Source organism: Desmodus rotundus, chromosome X (assembly GCF_022682495.2).
Source record: "Desmodus rotundus isolate HL8 chromosome X, HLdesRot8A.1, whole genome shotgun sequence".
Taxonomy (NCBI): Eukaryota; Metazoa; Chordata; class Mammalia; order Chiroptera; family Phyllostomidae; genus Desmodus; species Desmodus rotundus.
Genome location: NC_071400.1, coordinates 64,152,068 through 64,172,347, shown reverse-complemented (window position 1 = coordinate 64,172,347; position 20,280 = coordinate 64,152,068). Strand labels below are relative to the sequence as shown.

Here is a 20,280-nt window from a genome sequence, read left to right as displayed (position 1 = left end):
CAAAAGTGGAATTAAATAAATTAGAACAGAATGTAAAATTTAAAGGTTTTTAAGATAACAAATAGAAATGCCAAAGGCCAATTTCTGCTTGCTTTTGGGCAGAGCTCCAGGTTCCCAGGAGTTACATCTTCACTTTCCTCTACATTAAGGTGTCAGAAACTGGCAAATATTGAAGAACATAAATAGACCCCCCCAAATTAACATCGAGGGGCAAAAGATGGCAAACACAAATTAGTGTACATCTTTATTTTTAAAAAATGTTATTTATTTATTTTATAGAGGGGACGGGAGGGAGAAAGAGAGGGAAAGAAACATCAATGTGTGGTTGTCTCTTGTGCGCCCCCTACTGGGTACCTGGCCCACAACCCAGGCATATGCCCTGGCTGGGAATCGGACTGGTGACCCTTTGGCTTGCAGGCTGGCGCTCAATCCACTGAACCACACCAGCCAGGGCCAGTGTACATTTTAACATGGTCTTGTATCATGTTAATGTAATCTCCAGAGTTGCCGAAGTGACTTTATTAAAACACAAATTAACCATGTCACTTTCTATGTTTAAGGGACAGGGAAAGGACAAGGAGACTGGGTGGAATAGCAAGACAGGTAACTGGAAAGCAAAGAGCTTAATACCACACAAATCAAGAAAAGAGCATTTCAAGAAGGAGGTAGTAGGCCAACTATCATACTACAGAGAAGTGACAAGGGGACTGAAACATATACAATAAACTTAGCAACAAGGAGACTGTAGGTACCTCTGTAAGACAGTGGAACTAGTGGAAGCAGAAGCCATTTGCAGGTGAACAGCAATAGGAGGAAGGGAATTAAATAGGGAGGGAGTAGATTCAGGAAGTGATTCTCTTATCTCTGTATCCCTGGCAGTTAGTACAGAGCCTGTTGCATAGTATACACTCAATAAAGTACACCTAAAAATGAGCCACCAAAGCTTTCAACTTCCAGAAAGGAAACTACACAGCCATACCAACTCAATTTGTTTCAGGATTGGTTAATAAGGCTCTGAAAGCCAGAAAGGGGAGTAGCAAAAAGACAGTCACTCACCTGACAATAAAGGCTTGATTTGCTTAATTCTGGCAGCCATGGCAGGTGTGATTTTAGATTTGCCCTTAGAGTCTGAAGCAGTAGGTTCATCTGTCTCCATAGGAGCCAATGTATCACCATCAAGGCCAATGCCTTCCAACAAGCCCTGGGTAGAAGCATCCATACTTCCAGCTGTTGCATCCTGTTCCCCATCTGTAGAATAAGAGGGGAACGACAAGACCATGTTGAGCCAGCACTTACCTAGAACCATTCCTTATGCTGAAGAGTCCCAAGAAACAGCTACCTATGGTGCTCATTACTCTTTAAATGTCCATGACTCTCTAAATCTAAAAACAAAAAAACCCCAACCAAACAAAAAATCCAAAACTGTACTGATACTCTTTTCTCCTTGGAGCCCTTTATAGCTAATACTGATACCTTTCAATGAGAGTTTTTGAACAGCTTTAACCCAGGGCTACTTTGGAAGACTGTAGGCACTGCAGGACCCAGGGGGTACCATTCACATAGATTACAATGTGCTTGGTGCCCCCATACTGTCAAGGAGCATGCCTTCCTAGCATTTATAGCTTGTTAGCAAACTCAAATTGAACATCATAGGTTATACCACTGTAGAAATACATTTCCTAAATCCTAGCATTTAGGATTTTTGTATATAAATGTGAGATATGTATCTTTATTTTTGGTGTGTGTGCTCTTAGATGTAAGAATTGGCTTTAGGCACACTTTATAAAACACATCACCTAATTTTGTGAAAAACCTATGTGAAAATAGAATCATCTTCATTAATTGTATGAAAAGACACTGCTGGGAAAAGATATATCTGGACTGTTAGGCGAGGCAATTCTTTGACAGTGAGTCTAATTTTGCTCTAAGTTCTTAGTAAATTATTCTTTCTTTGAGTTAAATTTGATATATTTTGACCAAATTTGATATTTGAATTTTTGGTTTGGTCCATTTTCTCCAAAATTAAACTCGTCAGAGCAGAGGCGTGATATACTTTATTACTTCTGTTCCGTCTCCCATACTGTCACATCAGTCCTTATTTGTTGTCTCACAAGTTATGTCTGCTTTCTTATTAATTCTACCTTTAGTAATATCAGTATAATTTTAAGCATATCTGATAGGTTTTTATACATAAAATTACCTCATTTTTACGGTTTATGAAAGGTATTTATTTCCTCCTCGATGCAGAATACAGGAGGAAAAACAACTTTCTAAAAAAGCTGCTTTTATTAATTTTAGCTTTGTTAGATTAGCAGAAAACTGTGCATAATTTTTGCTTATTGAAATTTGGAACTTCAATTGTGCTAAAATATAAAAGCTATGTTCTAAAGCAGCACTATTCAACAGAAATAAAATGTGAGCCACATATATTTTAAATTTTCTATTATCCACATTAAAATGTAAAAAGAAACAGGTATACTTTTAAAATATACTGTTTAATCCAATATAATAAAAACTGTTACTTCAACATGCAATCAAGCATAATTAAGATTTACTAAATATTTTTAAAAGGTATCTATTTTATACTTCATAGCACATATTAATGAAGACATTAACTTTTTATTAAAAAAATTCATTTATGTTTATATTTCATACAATTTAGTTGAAAAAAGATTCACATACCTAAGTTGTTCCAAACATACTTAAAAGTCTTCCAACAACTGGGTAATAGCTGTTATATTTAAATTAATAAAAATTAAAAATTCAGTTTTCTCCACCCAACCTATGACTTCATGTTAACTACTTCTGCTACAAAATTATTTCCAACTAAAGTCATATTTCTAAGGTGCTGGGGGAGCACATTTCAACCCGTAACACCTTCCCCTTAACAAGAGGAAAGAAAAAAAACAAAGAGGGAAACACAGAAAGTGAGAAAGGAAAGGAAGAAGGAGGGCGGGAGAGAATAAAGGAGGAAGAAAAAAGTTCAGTTTTTTAGTTGTATTAGCCACATTAAAGGATTCAACAGTCACACATGGCTAGTGGCTACCGTATTGGACAGTGAGGTTCTAAAATGTTCCACAGCCTCTTAAAACAATTATTTACCATTTTTAACTTATAAAATTAAACTCCTGAAAAACAAGGATATAAAAAAATTAAAGTCCCATCATACCCTTTGATACTGTAATTTCAAGGAATTAATCTTAGACTTGCATAAAACTACATACATGATGCTCATTTTTCAAAATATACATTAGAAATGTAACAGGGAATAATTAATTCATTGTGCCTTTACACGGCACGTAATTTTACTGACAAGATCTACAAAACATCATTTCTAAGATAGGTGTAACTGTGTTAATAAAATATATCCTCAGGGAAAAAGATTAGCCAGACACTTCGAAAATATTGTTTTTTATGGCACAAATATGGATGATTTTACTTTTCTTTCTACTACATCTTCCAGTTCTTACTATTGTGTATACATATTTTTATACAAAAAATGAGTAAAAAGTTAAATTTAAAAATAATTAAAAATCAATGAAAGGAAAAAAATTGAGGACTATAGATGATAGAGAGCTAATTTTCACAAGAGACCTACAAAGACAGATAGAACTTAAGAGAATGACTGAGATTTTAGTTTCTTGGAGTTACCTGATCTTTTTCCGCCCTGGGTCGTACCTGCCTTCTCATCCTTTGGAACCAGTTTCTGCATGTCCGCCTGGCCAAATTCACACCCAGATGGTAGGCTGCAACAAGAGAAACAGTGAGCCAAATAACCTGGATGGTTCATCTCTTATGTTGTGCTTGGACTCCAACCTGCTTGGCTGACATTAACCCTTCCCATAGCAGCTGAGTTAACCTAACAGAACACCTGCAATGATTGAATTCCTGAGGTAGCACTCACCAAGTTTTCCAACTCAACTTTTTAAACCTGGCTAACAACAGGGACAAACTTTAAACACCCGCCACGTTGACATACCATAATTGGGATATCAAATCAAAGATGATTTTTGTAATCAAGTCCCTAGGCTGGTAAGTGGGAAGGACAATGCTACAGATTGAATGTTTGTGCCCCACCCCCCAACAAAATTTGTATGTGAAATCCTAATGCCCGACATGATGGCGTTAATAGGGGAGGACTTTGGGAGGTGCTTAAGTCACGAGAGTGGAGGCCTCACAAATGGGACTACTGTCTTTAGTCCCTTCTGCCATGCGAGGATACAAGTCTGTGACCTGGAAGAGGGCTCTCATCCAACCACGCTGGCACCATGATCTCAGACTTCCAGCCTCCAGAACACTGAGCAATAAATTTCTGCTGTTGGTAAGAACCCAGTCTATGGTTGTTCTGTTATAGCAGCCAGAATGGACTAACACAGGGAAGCCTCCCTTCTATTCTTGACTAACGCCAATATTCCACAGTCACTGAGCTTATTTTTTTCTGTTAGGAAAGAAAACAGGTAACAAAAGAGCTGATCATCCCCTTACCTGTTTGGGGTACACAGGGAGAGGAGGACAGTGCTTTCCCAAACCAGGGAACAGTACAGCTGGCTCAGCTTGCTCAGAACACTCAGACCCAACTGCGAGCCCCACTGGTTTACGGAAATGGAACGAATTTCACTCTGTGACCAAAGTTAAAAAAGTTAATCTTTGGAATGTCCTTTGAATAATTGTGTTCAGAATCAACTTTCAGCTGTTTAAAAAGGATGAGGGATTTTATTTCCCTTCCATGTTCTTTTCACAGTTGTCTATTTCATCAAAATTTCCATTTAAGATCACAGTTCCACACGGTATTCTCTTACAATATTTATAATCTGTCTCTAACATCTCCTCTCATTAGTTTTTATAAAGTGAAAGACAGGAGTCATCAGCAACTCTGTTTTTCTAAATCAAAGAAACAGTTTTATAGATTTATTGACAGCTTTCTAAGCTTTTTCGGTGGTGGTAGGCATGCTACTTCCCTCTTATTTTTTTATTTCAATAAATATTTAGATTGCTTTAATTCCTTGAATTAAACATTTCATTTTAATTTTATTTCTCATTGAATAAAAAAGTAATAAAAAAGTAATAAGCTTTGTCAAGTAGATTATTTTCTAAGTAGTTTATAACTGCTTTTCATTTGATTTGATTCAATGAATATACTTCTGCTCAATAGCATAAAACGGGACTGCTAAAATATTATACCATTAATCTTTAGAATTGATTATCTAAGGAGTAAAGGTAGTAAAACTGTGAGCACACAAATAAACCCACCTTTTGGAACCAAAAGAGGAATCTCACATGGATTGCAGGCATAGGGTTTGACACTTAGGAAATCTTTAGTAGTCTTTTAATTACCATTGACTTAAATGTTCTGTAGTCAAACTTCCTTCTTGCCATCCCATTATCAGGCTTTCATGCATTTGTAGAAAGGTTAGCAAGTAATAGCGCAGATAAGGACCCAATTGAGGCCTGCCTGCTAAAAAGGTTAACTATATATCTCAGTTGGCCTATATGAATGCTACATATATATCTGTTATTAATACCAACCACTTTTACTCTCAAGAAGGTCCAGATCACAAAACAAATTATATGATCACTCAGCTTCTAATGAAAAAACAAATACTCAGGGAAAGTGAAACTAGACAGTAACTTGAGGCATAAATGTAAGTCACCCATAGGGAAAAAAAAATCTCCCCCTAGAACTGTTCTTTCAGCAGCTAGCCCAGGTAGAAATGCTGGGTACAATAAGATGCCAGGTATACGCCCTAGGTATTACACTGGCTTTAAACCAACATGTTCACCCCTAAGATAATTCTTACCTGTCCAACTCTGCAAGTATGAACAAACATCATGATGTAGGCGTGGGCAGCAGTGAGTGCATGTAGTAGAGGGGTGGCCTGAGCTGAGAGGGTAGCATCAGCAACATTGCCAGCACAAGCCAGTTCTCGCAATAGCACTGAGCCCCCAGGAGATTCAATTGGGCGGTGTAAGGGCTCCAAAGAGGAGAGGATGGAGTCCAACTGAAGGAGACCCTCCTGAAGGACTTTGGGTTCATGTGACAGTGTCTGAAACAAGAATAATTAAAGCATTAATGTACAATGAACTTCATATTCATCATGTCTTTGACAGTCACAACAGAAGAAGTAGAAGACAAATCTCACAACTTCAGACTCGGTCATGGTCTCTTATTTGGTGAATGATGGAGTTAAAATATGAATACAGGTATAACATACCTCAACACCTCCTTCTAAAGCAACATATTACTTTTCTCAAACGACAGGCTTTCATGCGGTGAGCCAATCATATTTAAAAGCTTGTGATGGTCAAATTGGAATACTGTCATAGCCAGGACTCCATGTCATAAGATGAATTCCAAACTCTGCTCAACAGGGAGCAATATTAAGCAAGGTTCCAAAACATGGAAGTAAACCACTATTACAAATGTTCCTTTCTTCCCACAATAAGAGAGACTGTTCTAGGACAGGCATCCGCTAATCAATTTATTTGTTTTATGAGACAACTCAAGGATTACATGGCCCTTGTAATTTCTTTTTGAGTTCTATCGCTTGCCATTCAAAGATGTGAGAATTTATGTGTCTTTCCCATGGCTTTAAATAAATCTATGCACGCCCACAGAGTATCTTAGAAGTAGGATAAAGATTGAACAGCTTTTCTACTCCCTCAGTTATGAAATAGCACTTAATTAAACATTCACAAAAAGTAAAGCAAAATGAAACATTAAATGTAGACATGTCATAATAATGGATTTTCCCATAATTTTTATGGAATATAAAGTAGAAATTACTTATTACCGCACAACCCCGCTAATAGAGCTTCATAGATTTAATGCACTCCCTATAAAAATCCCAATGGTTTTTTTTTTTAAAGAAATAGAAAAATCTCTCTTTAAATTCATATAAGAATCTTAAGGGACTGTGAATGAGACATAACGCTCTTGAAAAAGAACAAAGTTGGAGGTTTCACACTTCCTGATTTCCACTTACCACCACAAAGATACGGTAATTAAAAGTGTGCTACTGACATGAAGACGGACATCAAGACCCGTGGAATAGAAACGAAAGCACATGAATAAACCCTCATGCGTACGGCCAAATGCTTTCTGACAGGGGTGCTACAGGGAAAGGACACTGTTTTCAACAGTGTTAGCAAAACCGGGTATCAGCAGGCTATCAAAAGAATGAAGTTGGACCTTACTTTACACCATATAAGAAAATTAACTCAAAATAGAACAAAGCCCTAAATTTAAGAGCTAAAACCATAAAACACCTAGGAGAAGCTGTAGGGTAGGTAAAAGCTGCACACCATTGGATTTGGCAATGATTTCGTATATACGACACCAAAAGTATAGGCAACAAAAGTAAAAAAAGAAAAAAAAGATAAACTGGACTTCTTCAAAATCAAAACCTTTCGTGCACCAAATTAAACTGTCATAGAGTGAAAAGGTAACTCATGGAATGGGAGAAAATATTTGCAAATCATTTAATAAGGAACTAATATTAAAAAATTACAATTCAACAACAAAAACCAACCCCATTAAGTAATGGACAAAGGACCTAAACATTTCCCCAAAGAAGATACTCAGTCAATAAGCAAATGAAAACAGATGCTCAACATCATGAATTAGGGAAAAACAAGTCAAAACCACGAGATCTCATGTCATGCCTGCTGGTTTGGCTACTATCAAGAACCCAGAAAATAGTAAGTGTTGGTGCGGAGGAGAAGAAATGGGAATCCTTGTGCATTGCTGGCTGAAATGTGAAATGTGGTGCTGCTGTGGAAAACAGTTTACATAGTTCCTCAAAAAATTAAAACCAAAACTACCATATAATCCAGCAATCCTACTTTTGGGTATATAATCAAAAGAGCTGAAAGCAAAGACTCAAGTATGATCTCACGTATATGTTAAAGAAGTCAAACTTACAGAACTAGAGAATAGAATGATGGTTGCCAGGGGCTGGAGGGAAAGGTGAAGATATTGGCCAAAGGATATAAAACTTTCAGTTCTAAGATGAATAACTGCTGGGGATCGAATGTACAGCAAGGTGACTATAGTTAATAATATTATATACTTCAAATTTGCTAAGAGTAAATCTTAAGTGTTCTCACCACACACAAAAGCAGAGTCTTGAAATATTCACACACTCATATTCATAGCAGTAGTAATTCATAATAACAGCCAAGAAGTGGAAGCAACCCAAATGTTTATCAATGAATTAACATCCATAAACAAAATGTGGTTTATATAAGAATGGAGTAAATTAGGCCTTAAAAAGGAAGGAAATTATGACATATGCTACAATATGGGTGAATCTTAAAGAGACATTATGCTAACCAACAAGCCAGCCACAGAAGGACCAATAGCTTACAAAGTACATTTTACAAGAGGTACCCAGAACAGTCAAATTCATAGAGACAGAACACAGAATGGTGGTTACCAGGAGCTGGGGGTGGGGAGAGGGAGATGGGGAGTTGCTTAGTGAGTACAGAATTTCGGTTTTCCAAGACGAAAGGAGTTCTGTAGATGGGTTGCACCACAATGTCAATATACTTAACACTACTGAACTCTATACTTAAAAATGGCTGAAGTGGTAAACATCATGTTATGTGGAGTTTTCCACTTTAAAAATAAATAAATGAACTTCACATTTTGGCAAAATTTGAGCAATAAACTACAGGTCAATTATGCTTAAAATCCATGACTATCAAGTTTGAAAAAGGAAAATAAAAGGCTAAACGATACTAGATTGTGTTAAAAGCATCCATGGCAAAGGACGAGACGCTAATAAAGCCCAGCTCCAAAGCTTTCTTGGAGATGGTCCCTTCCAAAAAACCCAAATGTTAGAACTATATACCAAACTCCAGGAACAAATAACAAACACTTGAGCTTTTCAATGAGAAATAATGTGGCACACTATATATTATTCACAAAATTCACTTGTAGTACATAACTACAAATTTCATGATTACTTTTTAGTTGAAGGTAAAGGGAAACCACAGTAGTAACACAGATAAAAGTATTGCAACAGACTTCTAAAAAGAAATGAAAATGTTCAGCCAGATGCTTCTTACCAATATGGATTTGCAGACACCCGCAACGGCCTGACAGGCTGCAGATGTGGGAAAGTCAATGGGCAGATTTGGAAGACCCAAAATGGTAACCAAAGGCAAGAGTCCTTTCTGATTCACAAATTCCTGGCAGTGGTCATCTGTTGTATTGTTGCTCAGAATAGATTCCACAAATTTCATCTAAGTAAGAAAACATTTAAAAATAGTTAGAGCTCAACACTTGGAACTAAAAGAGCAGGACAGGTGTAGCCCTGTAGTCACGAAATCAGTATTTTCTAGAATTCCAAAGCCTCAGGTAAATAGGGAGAGACCTATATAGACATTCAGAAAATAAACAATAATCATAACTGCTTCCCAATCTACCTTTTCAGCCACACGTAGAGTCACATAATTTGAGAGCACAGAGAGGTTAAATGATCTGCTCAGGGCCACACAATGGCAGAATCAAGTCTAATTTCTCAATTTCCTCATTTAGCTCTGTGCATGATAATGTGTTGTCTCTCCCCTAAAGCAAACATCATGGGTACTTTCCCTCAAACGCACTCATAATGCAAATTAAACTTAGAACTCTAGAAGAGAGATTTGGACCAAATAAAGTATTTTGTAAATGTAAGAAAGTAAAATGTGGACAACAATACATGGGCACAAGAAAAACCATCTCTGGAAGTCTTGGAAGTGATTAATGGGCTAGAACAAATGCTAAGTGGGCTTCCCCTTAGAAGTAAACAATTCTGGGAAAATTCAAACTCTTCACTTTTCCTGTGACACACACAGGAAGTTGAAGGAAAAAAGCCACATTAATTTTTTAAAAAGTTAACGGGAAAAATGGCAAGTAACAGTAAAAACTACATGTGGACACATTTAAAGAACATAATACTGAACTGGCCCAACAAATTCCATTCTCCCTGTTTGGATGCCAATAGGGAATGGTTAACAACCAACAGAAAATTGGGAATATCCGAAAGAGGGAGAGTGTTGGTCAATTTTTGGCAAACCAGTCTCAGAGAACAAGGTTTGTACATCTTTCCCTGCTTCTCTGCATTTTAAGGGCTCTAGTTATTTGAAAACACAGAAATCACTGACTATTTAATAATATCACACATTTCCCAGAAAAATCACAAACCTTTACTCATTTGGCCCTACCATAAATCTTACCACATTAAGGATGTAATCCATGAGGGGAATAGGAATACGTTCCTCTGTACCAACAACCCTGTTAAAGGAGAAAAAGTGAGTTACACAGAAATTCACAATATCAATGCAAGAGAACAAAGTGAGGGAAGGGAAAGAGCATGAAATTCTAGGCACTTTTCTACATGAGACTTATAGCCTTTGGTATACATATTACCCTATTTTAGGCAAACTACCGTAGGAGGAATTTATCAATATGAAAATATTAAAAATAAGCAAGTTCACGTAAGAGACTATTTAAACACTTGCTTGAAGAAGCTACTGTATTTTACTGTGTATAATGCGCACCTTTTTGCCCAAATTTTTGAGAGAAAAATAAGGATGCACATTATACATGGGCAGTACTAATTCCGTATCTACATAAATGTTTTTAATTCTTTTATTTACGCTTATGTGTTACAAGTGTAACTCTAGAAAGCAGTAATGATATTCATATGCAAAATAATAACCTGGATTACGACAAATCTGTTTTGTTTCTAAATATAAGTAAATAAAAAGTTGAATTAAAAAATTAAAATGAAAGATATTCCTGAAAGTTTGAGCCAAAAACGTGGTTGTGCATTTTACATGGGAGCGCATTATACACCGCAAAATATGGTAGATAAAGAAACAAATTAATAAGTATCTTACCATGTTCTTGCATCAGGTTTGGTTAGAGGATAGGAAATGGAATTTAATTTTGCTCAAAATCCCATGTTTAGACTGACAAACCATTCAGAAGTCAAAGTTGGTCAAAGATGAAGCCAACACCCAAGGCTTCCTTCCCTGACAATCGGTGCTTTTGTCACAATAGTCCCTGAACTACCCCAAAATTGCGATCAAGCCTTTTGCTTTGGATGCATCAATGCTGCACTGCAGGTGAAAAGGCTGCAATAATGCCGCAGCCACAGAAAATGCAGCCTTTACCACAATGGCTACATCTTAGCATTTGCAAGAACTAAACAGAGGGGAAAAAACCACAATCTACCTCAAAGATAAACCCTAGGTAGGGACAAAACTTGAGTCAAATAACGAGCACTTTGGCTATATATGCCCTTGGAAGAGATTTTGGGAAAAAAGCGAGAGATGGAAGAAGGGTGAAGTAGTTGGAAAGAGAAGGCCAGAAAAGTTGGCAAGAAGCTAGTAGTTCTCATCTCTGAACAAGATAAAATGTGAATAAAGGTTTGCCAGGCACAAAGACATTTGGCAGCAAAATCTAAACTAAACTCTGCAAAAAGAGTGGAAAGGCATCATGAATGACTCCACTGATGAAATATCCAGAGCTAGGGTTTGGGTAGGATGTTATGAACATGCTCAGTGAAGAATTTGAGAAGGAATTTTGTACAAAGGGAGAAGCCAAAAGCCAGGAGTGAAATGTTTCCATGGGAAATCTGCAAACTTTTCTTTAAGTTCCCCCTGCAGAACCACTGTAGCATTCCCTGCCACTTACACCAATATATCTACCCAAGCTGGGGTGCACCTCCTTGGAAAGAACCCAGATCTGTCTCCACAGGTAAAGGGGCAAGAGATATGGCTTTAGCCTATTAAGACATCTGGCCCTTTGCTGAAGCCATATATCATGGCAAAGAGCCAAAGCACTACCATGAAATAGAACCCAGGTACTTCCTTCATTTGCTTAGTGGAAGTTGGAGAGGAGGACGAGAGAGAAAACAAACCAACAGTTTTTAATCCAACTCTAGGAACAAACTTGTTCAGATACTAGTTTTCTTCCTACCCTCAACTTTTGGCTTCCAGGCTCAGGATGCCATGTAGGAATAGTAAAAATGATCAGCTCTCTCCAGCAGAAATCCCCCTACCAACTGGCTTTAAGAAGAGTCATTCTTTTAACTTTGCATGAAACTTTGACTCAGCATTTTTGAAACAATACAAGACTGCAATCCCAAGATGAACAAAACACTTTACCTTAACTGTCAAATTAAATTTCCTGTCATTTACCTCTCTTCAAAACATGCACACATTCCCAAACTCAATTTTACTCTGGCTAGTTTTACATGTGTATTTATGGTGCTGAAGCCCTTAATCAGAAGTAAAGGAGGATTCCAATTGAGTGTCATAATACAGTGTATAATACAACAGACTTCATGGGGTTTTTGAGGGGGTGAATAGGGGAACTAGGTCTCTTCCAGCTCTTGAGGAAATACAGCTGGCTTTGGCAAAGAAGCCCTCCCAGTGGGTCCTAACTCAGGAAACAACTGCTTCTTTGCATTTGCTGACTTTAAAGCCCAGACAGCTGCTATTCATGTTCCCAAGACCACATGGATTTATGTAACCTCTACCTCTCAAGTTGTTTGGGGTAAGATTAGGTTAGAGTATGCAAAGTAAAAGGAACTGACCCTTTACAAACAAACAAATAAACAAAAACCCCACAACATATTACACCAATTAACCCCCCTGGTTACTTATTGGCAAGTATATTCATTCCTAGCAATGTCACTTTTGCTGAGCTCAAACGATTTAGAGGGCAGAAGAGGCCAAAGGACAAGTATGCAGAACCATGTGTGATGAATGCCTCCAAATGTATTGTTGAACAGAACTCTATGCACGAGGGAGGAGGGGGATACAGTAGTGCCTGAGTTTCCTTATTCCAGATCTCTAGCAAAAAACCACATGTCTCAAGGTCACATACAAACATCATTTTCAAATATTAGCTGCAGATTTTGGGAAAAAATAGGGACAAGAACAATGTCTTAGCCTGGGGAAAAAAGGAAACTCAGAAGTCGACAGGAGCATGGATAAACACTGTAGTATATCCATATAACAGAACACTACTAAACAACTAAAACGATGCTCATAGATGCAACAACACGAATCTCAAAAACATAATGAGCAACAGAAACCAGGTAAACCAAGTACAGACATCAGATGATACACATATAAGACGCCATTTATCCTATTTATATGATCTTCTAGTATAGGTTAACCTATTTTATGATAGAAACAAGATTAATTTCCTCATTTGAGGGTGGGCAAAGAGAAAACTTAAAATCTGTGCAGTTTCTTGTTCAGAAATTATACTTAGGTAAAAGTATTGGAAAAGTGTACTCATATGTATATGTAAGGCACTGGAAAACAGACTAGGGCAAGGGAGACAGGAATTTGAGAGTTCCATTGAAGAATTTTGAGTTTGGGGACAGGTATAAACAAGACCTTTGGGGAGGGGCTAGCATACACTGCAAATTTTCCCAAGCCTCTTCCTATAGAGGCAGAAAGTGTATAGCAAATTCTACCGTAACTACTGTCTGGGATAACCCTTTAATACATTGTAGCTTTCAAAATGGAGGTTGAGTTTATTAGACAGTCTCTTGCTTTTCCTTACAGCCCTAATAATTCACGTGGTGACCCAACTGAGGCTTCTAAAGGTGGCAGAAGTGGAAAAGTATATATGTATAAATATTTGCGAGACTCTTAGATATGTTATGTGAATATGGTAGTGACAAACACCCAGACCATGCAGAGTATAGAAAAACATCAATACCATGGAACAGCAACTATTAGAGTCCTTTGCAGCTTGGAAGCTACATAAAACTAACACTATGGTAGAGTGTTAATGCTGTGGGTCTAGAGATTTTTCCTACCCCTGCACTCTCATTCGTATTTCATTAGGACCAGACCTCTTGGCACTCAAGAGGCAGGAAAATCATTAATCTAATGCTCTTGATTCATTTTATCAACACACTAAATAAACACTGATTGACTGATTATCGACTATACACAAAGTGACTGAGATACACTGTTGAATTAGACACTGCTCCTGCCTTGAAGGGGCATAGAGATTAGTGGGGAGGGGGATATTAGAATATATGAGTAATTTTAACAAAACTGTTGGGAGAATACAAAAGACTGACTTCCTATTTGGAGGTAAAAGGAAAAGCTCCTTTTAAGAATGAGGCATTTGAGCTGGCCTTGCAGAATTTGGTAAATAAAAAAGAAGATAACTGGGGGCGGGGGGAGGGAAATAACGGAAAGGGTCATCAAAGAACATGTATAAAGGACCCATGGACAAAGCCAAAGGGGGGTAGGACTGAGGGTGGGAGGTGGGCATGGGTGGGGCGGGGGAAAGTGGTGGTGGGAAAATGGAGACAACTGTATTTGAACAACAATAAAAAATGATTAAAAAAAAGATAATGTAATTCAGGGATGGGAGATAAACACAGATAGAACAGTCACACATGGTATCCCCCCCAAATCATGGAGAGTGAAGACATGGGGGGCTTGAGAAAATGCCAATATACCATGAGAGTTTGAAATCTGGGCACATTAGATCTAAGGTATATGTAAGATACCCAGGTAGAAAAGAAGTTGTATGTAGATGAATGTACCGTACCCAGCTTGACTCAAAACCAGCATCTGCCCCCACCATGTTTAAGGCTTATAGCAAGGAAAGGGAACCCTATCCCAGTGGGCTGGCTGACAGTCAAGGTATGGCAAGGAAGCACCAAGATTCTGACTCCTTTGCAAATAGTCTTCTTTCTTTTAAAGTGGCCTCCTTTCCAGAAACATTTTAATCAAAACAGAAGATGCTGCTAGAATGAGGGTAAAGTTGCCTAGTCAAACAAGGGTAAGATGTCTACTCAACAAAGCAATGTATTTAGTACTTAATGCCTCTCTTCCAACAACCAAAAAACCCCCCCAAAAAACCAAAAACCAACCCCAAAAACAAAAACCTCATACCAACAGGCTCAATACTACCTAGAGTTCCAATAGGGCAACAATGATTTTGGAGTCTAGGCCTTTACTCCTGCTGCCTATTCCACACAGTCTTCTCTTAAGGCCTAAGCTCGAACCCACTCATATCCGTGCCTAAAACGCTCATGCTTCTCTCAGAACTACTTACCTATACACCAACAGAGGATTATTGAATGAATGAATGCATGACTGTCTAGAGAGATCACACCCACTTCTAGCAAGAAGGCTATTAAGTTATACCTTCAATAGTCAGGTGGACTATCCACTACCAGCCAGCAGTCTTTAAAGCCCACCCTCATCTCACTATCTAGATAGCCATATTTTGTATGTTAGAAAACCTCAAATAAAATAGAAAATAAAAAAGAAAATCTACTGTGTCTAGTTAAATCATACAGTACATCCCAAAGCCTTCAGATTTATCTGGAACAAACGGATAGTGATCGAACAGAAACAACCAACGACAAACCCCCATAACTCTTTAGGATTTCTTAGGAGACAGGCTTCGAAACTGCAACATGTTCCATATGTGCTCACTTAATAGAAATAATCGAACAGTCAATGATGTGGAATACTGAATCAACAAAAAGAAAATAAGACCTCTAAGGAAAGCACACCAAAGTGATATACTGAATTCTGATTCAATTTCATGAACAGGCTTTAATGAAGAAAGCTTGCTCAGGGAACCGACACAATTAAACACAAAGCACAAATGACACACAAGGCTCAAAGAAAAAAAACTACAGACTCTCAGGGCCAGAAGAACCTTGTAACGATCTAATCCGACTCCCTCACTTTTATAGATGAAAGCAACACACCCAAGATCACGAGGCTAGTGAACCTGTCTTGCAAACACTCACTGCTGATTAGGCTCGGTTTCATTCTGCTGGGAAGAATTAAAGCTCTGCATGGCCTGTACTTCCTCTTCCTCCTCATCCTCACTAGAAGCCTCTTCTGCAGCATGATTAGACCTTGGGGGAGGAGCAGTGGCAGTGCCATCTGCTTTCTGGATTGATGGCTTCTGACAGATGTACTTAGGGTCTCTCCCAAGGTTACAGATTTCTTCAAGTAACTGAAAGGTACAGGAAATAAGATTATTAGTAATTATGGAATGGGAGGGGTGACTAGCAATTTTTGGATCACTTTCTATGTGCTATATACACAGAAATGCCAAAACATTATATGCCTGCTATATGCACTATTCCTGAAATGTAGTCATTAAGCCCATTTTACAAACTAGGGAAGTAAAATTCTGTGAAGTTAAATAACTTGCTCAGGGTCACATGGCTGTTAAGTGACTGATGTATCTGACTCCATGTCCTAATCCACCAGGAACTCATATACTAGTTTCAACAATTCTGATAGGGAACTGGCAGGGCTAGTAAATGTTAAAAAAAATCAAGAAACAAAGATTAGGAAGGGTAACGTGGTTTGACAAACAGAAGCTAAGCCTTGGCAACTCATTACCGTATTTTTGCCATGTATAATGCGCACCCATAGTTTTGTATGCATTATAGATGGGATTATTATACCCATGGCATGCAATTATCATACCCATGTATAATGTGCATCCTTATTTTTCCCTCAAAAAATTGGGCAAAAGTGCACATTACACATGGCAAAAATATGGTAATATCCTATACAGGATGGGGCAAAAGTAGGTTTACAATTGTTCGTATGGAAAACAATGCAATTAATAAATAATACAAGAATAAACTGTGTTTTTCGTACTTAAAACTATAAATCTACTTTTGCCCCACCTTGTATAAGAAAGCAATACTAAGTGACTTTTTTGAACAGGGGATGGGCAAAGGACAAACCCAAGGACATGGAGAAAATGAGGCAGACACAGTCTTCTTATAAGCACAGTCTAAGAATCCAAATGACCTCCAGTAGGCCAAGCCTTTTTCTACCCCCCTTACCGATGTCTCATCACTTCCCACCTTAATGATCGCAGTTGTTGCGTCTGTTTTGAGGGTGGGCTGATGCCTCATAAGCTCATCAACGGCACTCCCCAGGTTGGATGCAGTATCCCCTTAAAACAAAACAAAAAAGAACTGTTAGAAAGACTAAAGAAAATAGAGCTTGAGCTATTTTTCTATGCCAATATAAGGAGGAAAGAAGAAAATGGGCTGACTGTTATGATTTTCTAACGCTATGCTTTCTCAAATGAATTCCCACCTACCATAAGCAGCCAAGTCACTGGGGAGGAGGGTGGGATCGTTATCAGCCTAGCAAACATATTCTACAAGAACCATGTATGCTACATTCTCCCCTGGCAATCTCTATCAGGATCAGAAGTACTACTGCAGGGTAACAGAGAGAAAACACAGAAGCACAACCATTTAACCCTCTGGCTGCCCCAGGAAAGAATGATAACAGCTAGAAAGCTACAGCGGCAGCCGGAAGCTTAAAGCACACTTTTGAAAACTGGATTCTTTCTGGAACCCTACCTTCTTTCCATTCTTCAATGATGTGGTCTCAAGTACATCGAGAAAGAAATTATTCATTTGTAACTATCTTAGGGACTTGGATATTAGAACAGAAGATTACCGAGATCAATACCTTGGAAGTCCGTATCTCCTTTTGCTACAGACTAGATAGTGGACCTGGAAATCTGTCACTGCTCTCTAACACTCATCCCACATCAGCACCGTGATGGCAGACTTAACAGTGAACTGTCGAGAAGTATGGAAATATTATGACCAGAAACTAAGAATGATGTTTCCGTTCTACCTGCAGTTCAATGTATGGTGATAATTCTCATTACACTTAGCCCACTTAGCCAGAGAAATGATGTGAGGTCAAGGAAGGGTTTTCTTGCCAATTGGTGACGTTTTATCATCTAAAATCTTGACACAACAGCAAACTAATTATTTTTTTTTAAGATAAATCCCAGTGGCTTACCAAGGGGATCAGAACTCCTCCTCCTCCGCATAGCTGGGAGGTAATCTGGAGAGAGAAGAACTTTGAACAGACGCTCAAAAGGCTGACACTGTACAAAGGACTGAAGACCTCGTGCATTCAAGCAGAGTGCACTGAACACATTCGGGAGGGAACCAAGGACTTCACGGGTAGCAGGAACCTAGAGAGAACATAAAGTAAGTTTGAAGACATCTAAAAGAGTTCAGGTGTAGATGTTAAGAAAACTTTGGCCAGGAATATAACACAGAGAGATAGAAGGGATGTTGACCAGGTCCCAGTTAGTTTCAATACTACATATAGAAGACATGAGATAAGATTTTCGTGCCATAAGACTGCTTTTCAAGTGTATGTGAGAGACAGAGGGAGAGAGGAGGGAGGGAGGGGGAGGGGAGGGGAGGGGAGAGACTGAGATTCGCGGGGAGTGGTATACATGGAATCTTCTTTACAGAACAGCAGAAAGGACTCACATCTTTGATAAGCAGTGCATGCAGCATGACATCTGTCAACCCATTGTCCTGGAGTGAGGAGAGCAGTGATGGTTCTTGAAATACAAACACAGTCACCACTTCAGTAGCTTAAAAAAAGAAAAGAAATATGAGAAACTGATTCTTCACAGGTAAAAGCAAAACTCCAAAGGCTTAAAAAAACCCAGAAACATACTAATTGCACAATTGAAATGCTTGTTCCTACCATGAAATGAAAGTTGCTAATACTGCTCCTCAGAGATTAATCATTGTTAAGAATTTAGTGACTATCCTTAAGATTTTTATGGGCAATGTACAGGCATGACAACTATAGTAAATAATATACTCCTAAATACCAGAAATATGCTAATAGATTACATTTCAGGTGTTCTCATCACATTAAAAAAGGTAACTGTGTGAAGAGATATGTTAATTAGCTTGAGTGTAGAATCATTTCACTATGTATATCAGATCCATGTTGCGCACCTTAAATACATACAATTTTATTCAAAAATATAAAAGTTAAGATTTTATAGGCATATTTTTACACAAACGAGTTTATATTCATTGTTACATAACTTTTATCTTTTCCTGTCACTACAACTCATTTAATTTGAATGACTGCATACCATTCCACTAAATACATTTATCACCATATATATAAATTGGCATACAATTTTGCGGATAAACCAAAAAATACCCATTCTTGTCAGCTTAAGCAGGAAAAACAATCTAAGATGAACCAGGGGGTGATTTGCTGGGTGGAAAGTGAACATAAACTTGATTGATAAAAATAGACAAAATGTGGGCTGGGTCAGGGTGGGTGGAGGGATTGAGCAAAAAAAAAAAAAAGAACAAGAAAACTCATGGACAACAATGTGGTGATTGCCGGGGGCAGGGGGAGTGGAGGGAAGCAGAGGAGGGTATGGGGGGGATAAATGGTGATGGATGGAGACTTGGCTTGGGATGGTGAACACACAATATAGTGTGCAGATGATGTGTTGTAGAATTGTGCACCTGAACCCCGTATAATTTTGTTAACCAGTGGCATCCCAATAAATTCAATAAAAAGGAAAAAAATCACTAAAAAAAAAAGGAAAACGGATAAAATCTGTTCTTAAAAAACTTTTTCAACAATTTAAAAATATCATCAGCATTGTTAGGAGTCCTTGGGTATTAATCTGACCAGCTATACAATAGGGTTTCTGTGAGAGAACATGTAAGTTAAAAGGAACCAAAGACATTTTCTTGAAGAAAAAAAAAACACCTCACATTTTAAATATGGCCTAACCAAGTGCTGTGGGGGAATACTGAAAATTATAACTAAAAATGTGGTGTAATCTTTGAACTCCAATGGTAAAGAGAAAAGAAAGAAAATGGTGAGAAAGGAGTGAAGAAAAGACAGGGTGAAGGTCTTATTTCGTCCAGTTTGGGAGAAGACATAGTAAGAAATTTTAAGTTTATGTATCAATAAAATGACATAATCATTATAAAAAAGAATAGGAAAATTCATATAAAATTCAGTATATGAAAACACATTAACGTAAAACATAAGACTTCAGGAAAATGAAAAACATTGGAGATCACAAAATCTGTTCAATGTATACAGTTCTTCCTTTGAGATAAAAAGGCACAATACCTTAAGGAATCACTCTGCTGAAAACAACTAATAGCTGGATTAAATTTATGAAACATGTTTTAAAATGTGAAGAGCAGACAAAATAAATTATCGTAAAGATCCAAACTATTTTTAAATGGGAATTCAAAGCTTCAGGCTTTTGTCTTTAGGGTAGTTTAACTAACCAAATGACCTTGGTTCTTAAGACTACTTAGGGCACTGCAATAGGACATAAAAGTACAGGGACATACCTTCATTGACTAGGAAATCCAGTAGAAAGGGAGTCTGTTTATATTACAGATGGCAGTACACCAATCACATGTAATGGAGCCT

At 37.8% G+C, this 20,280-nt stretch overlaps 1 protein-coding gene across 15 annotated transcripts in view; it reads right to left on the bottom strand.

The window, feature by feature from the left end:
- Window positions 1-20,280, bottom strand: part of HUWE1 (HECT, UBA and WWE domain containing E3 ubiquitin protein ligase 1) — a 160,435-nt gene that overhangs the window by 62,754 nt on the left and 77,401 nt on the right. For 14 of the 15 annotated variants that reach the window (XM_071220274.1, XM_071220275.1, XM_071220273.1 and 11 more), the window contains 10 exons: window positions 18,333-18,439; window positions 17,848-18,025; window positions 16,884-16,975; window positions 15,801-16,012; window positions 10,222-10,279; window positions 9,070-9,246; window positions 5,799-6,044; window positions 4,486-4,619; window positions 3,652-3,746; window positions 1,057-1,248 (listed from right to left, as the gene is read on the bottom strand). In XM_071220274.1, the coding sequence (XP_071076375.1) occupies window positions 1,057-1,248; window positions 3,652-3,746; window positions 4,486-4,619; window positions 5,799-6,044; window positions 9,070-9,246; window positions 10,222-10,279; window positions 15,801-16,012; window positions 16,884-16,975; window positions 17,848-18,025; window positions 18,333-18,439 (1,491 nt within the window). The remainder of the gene's footprint in view (window positions 1-1,056; window positions 1,249-3,651; window positions 3,747-4,485; window positions 4,620-5,798; window positions 6,045-9,069; window positions 9,247-10,221; window positions 10,280-15,800; window positions 16,013-16,883; window positions 16,976-17,847; window positions 18,026-18,332; window positions 18,440-20,280) is intronic. The other variant, XM_071220277.1, reaches the window with a different exon arrangement.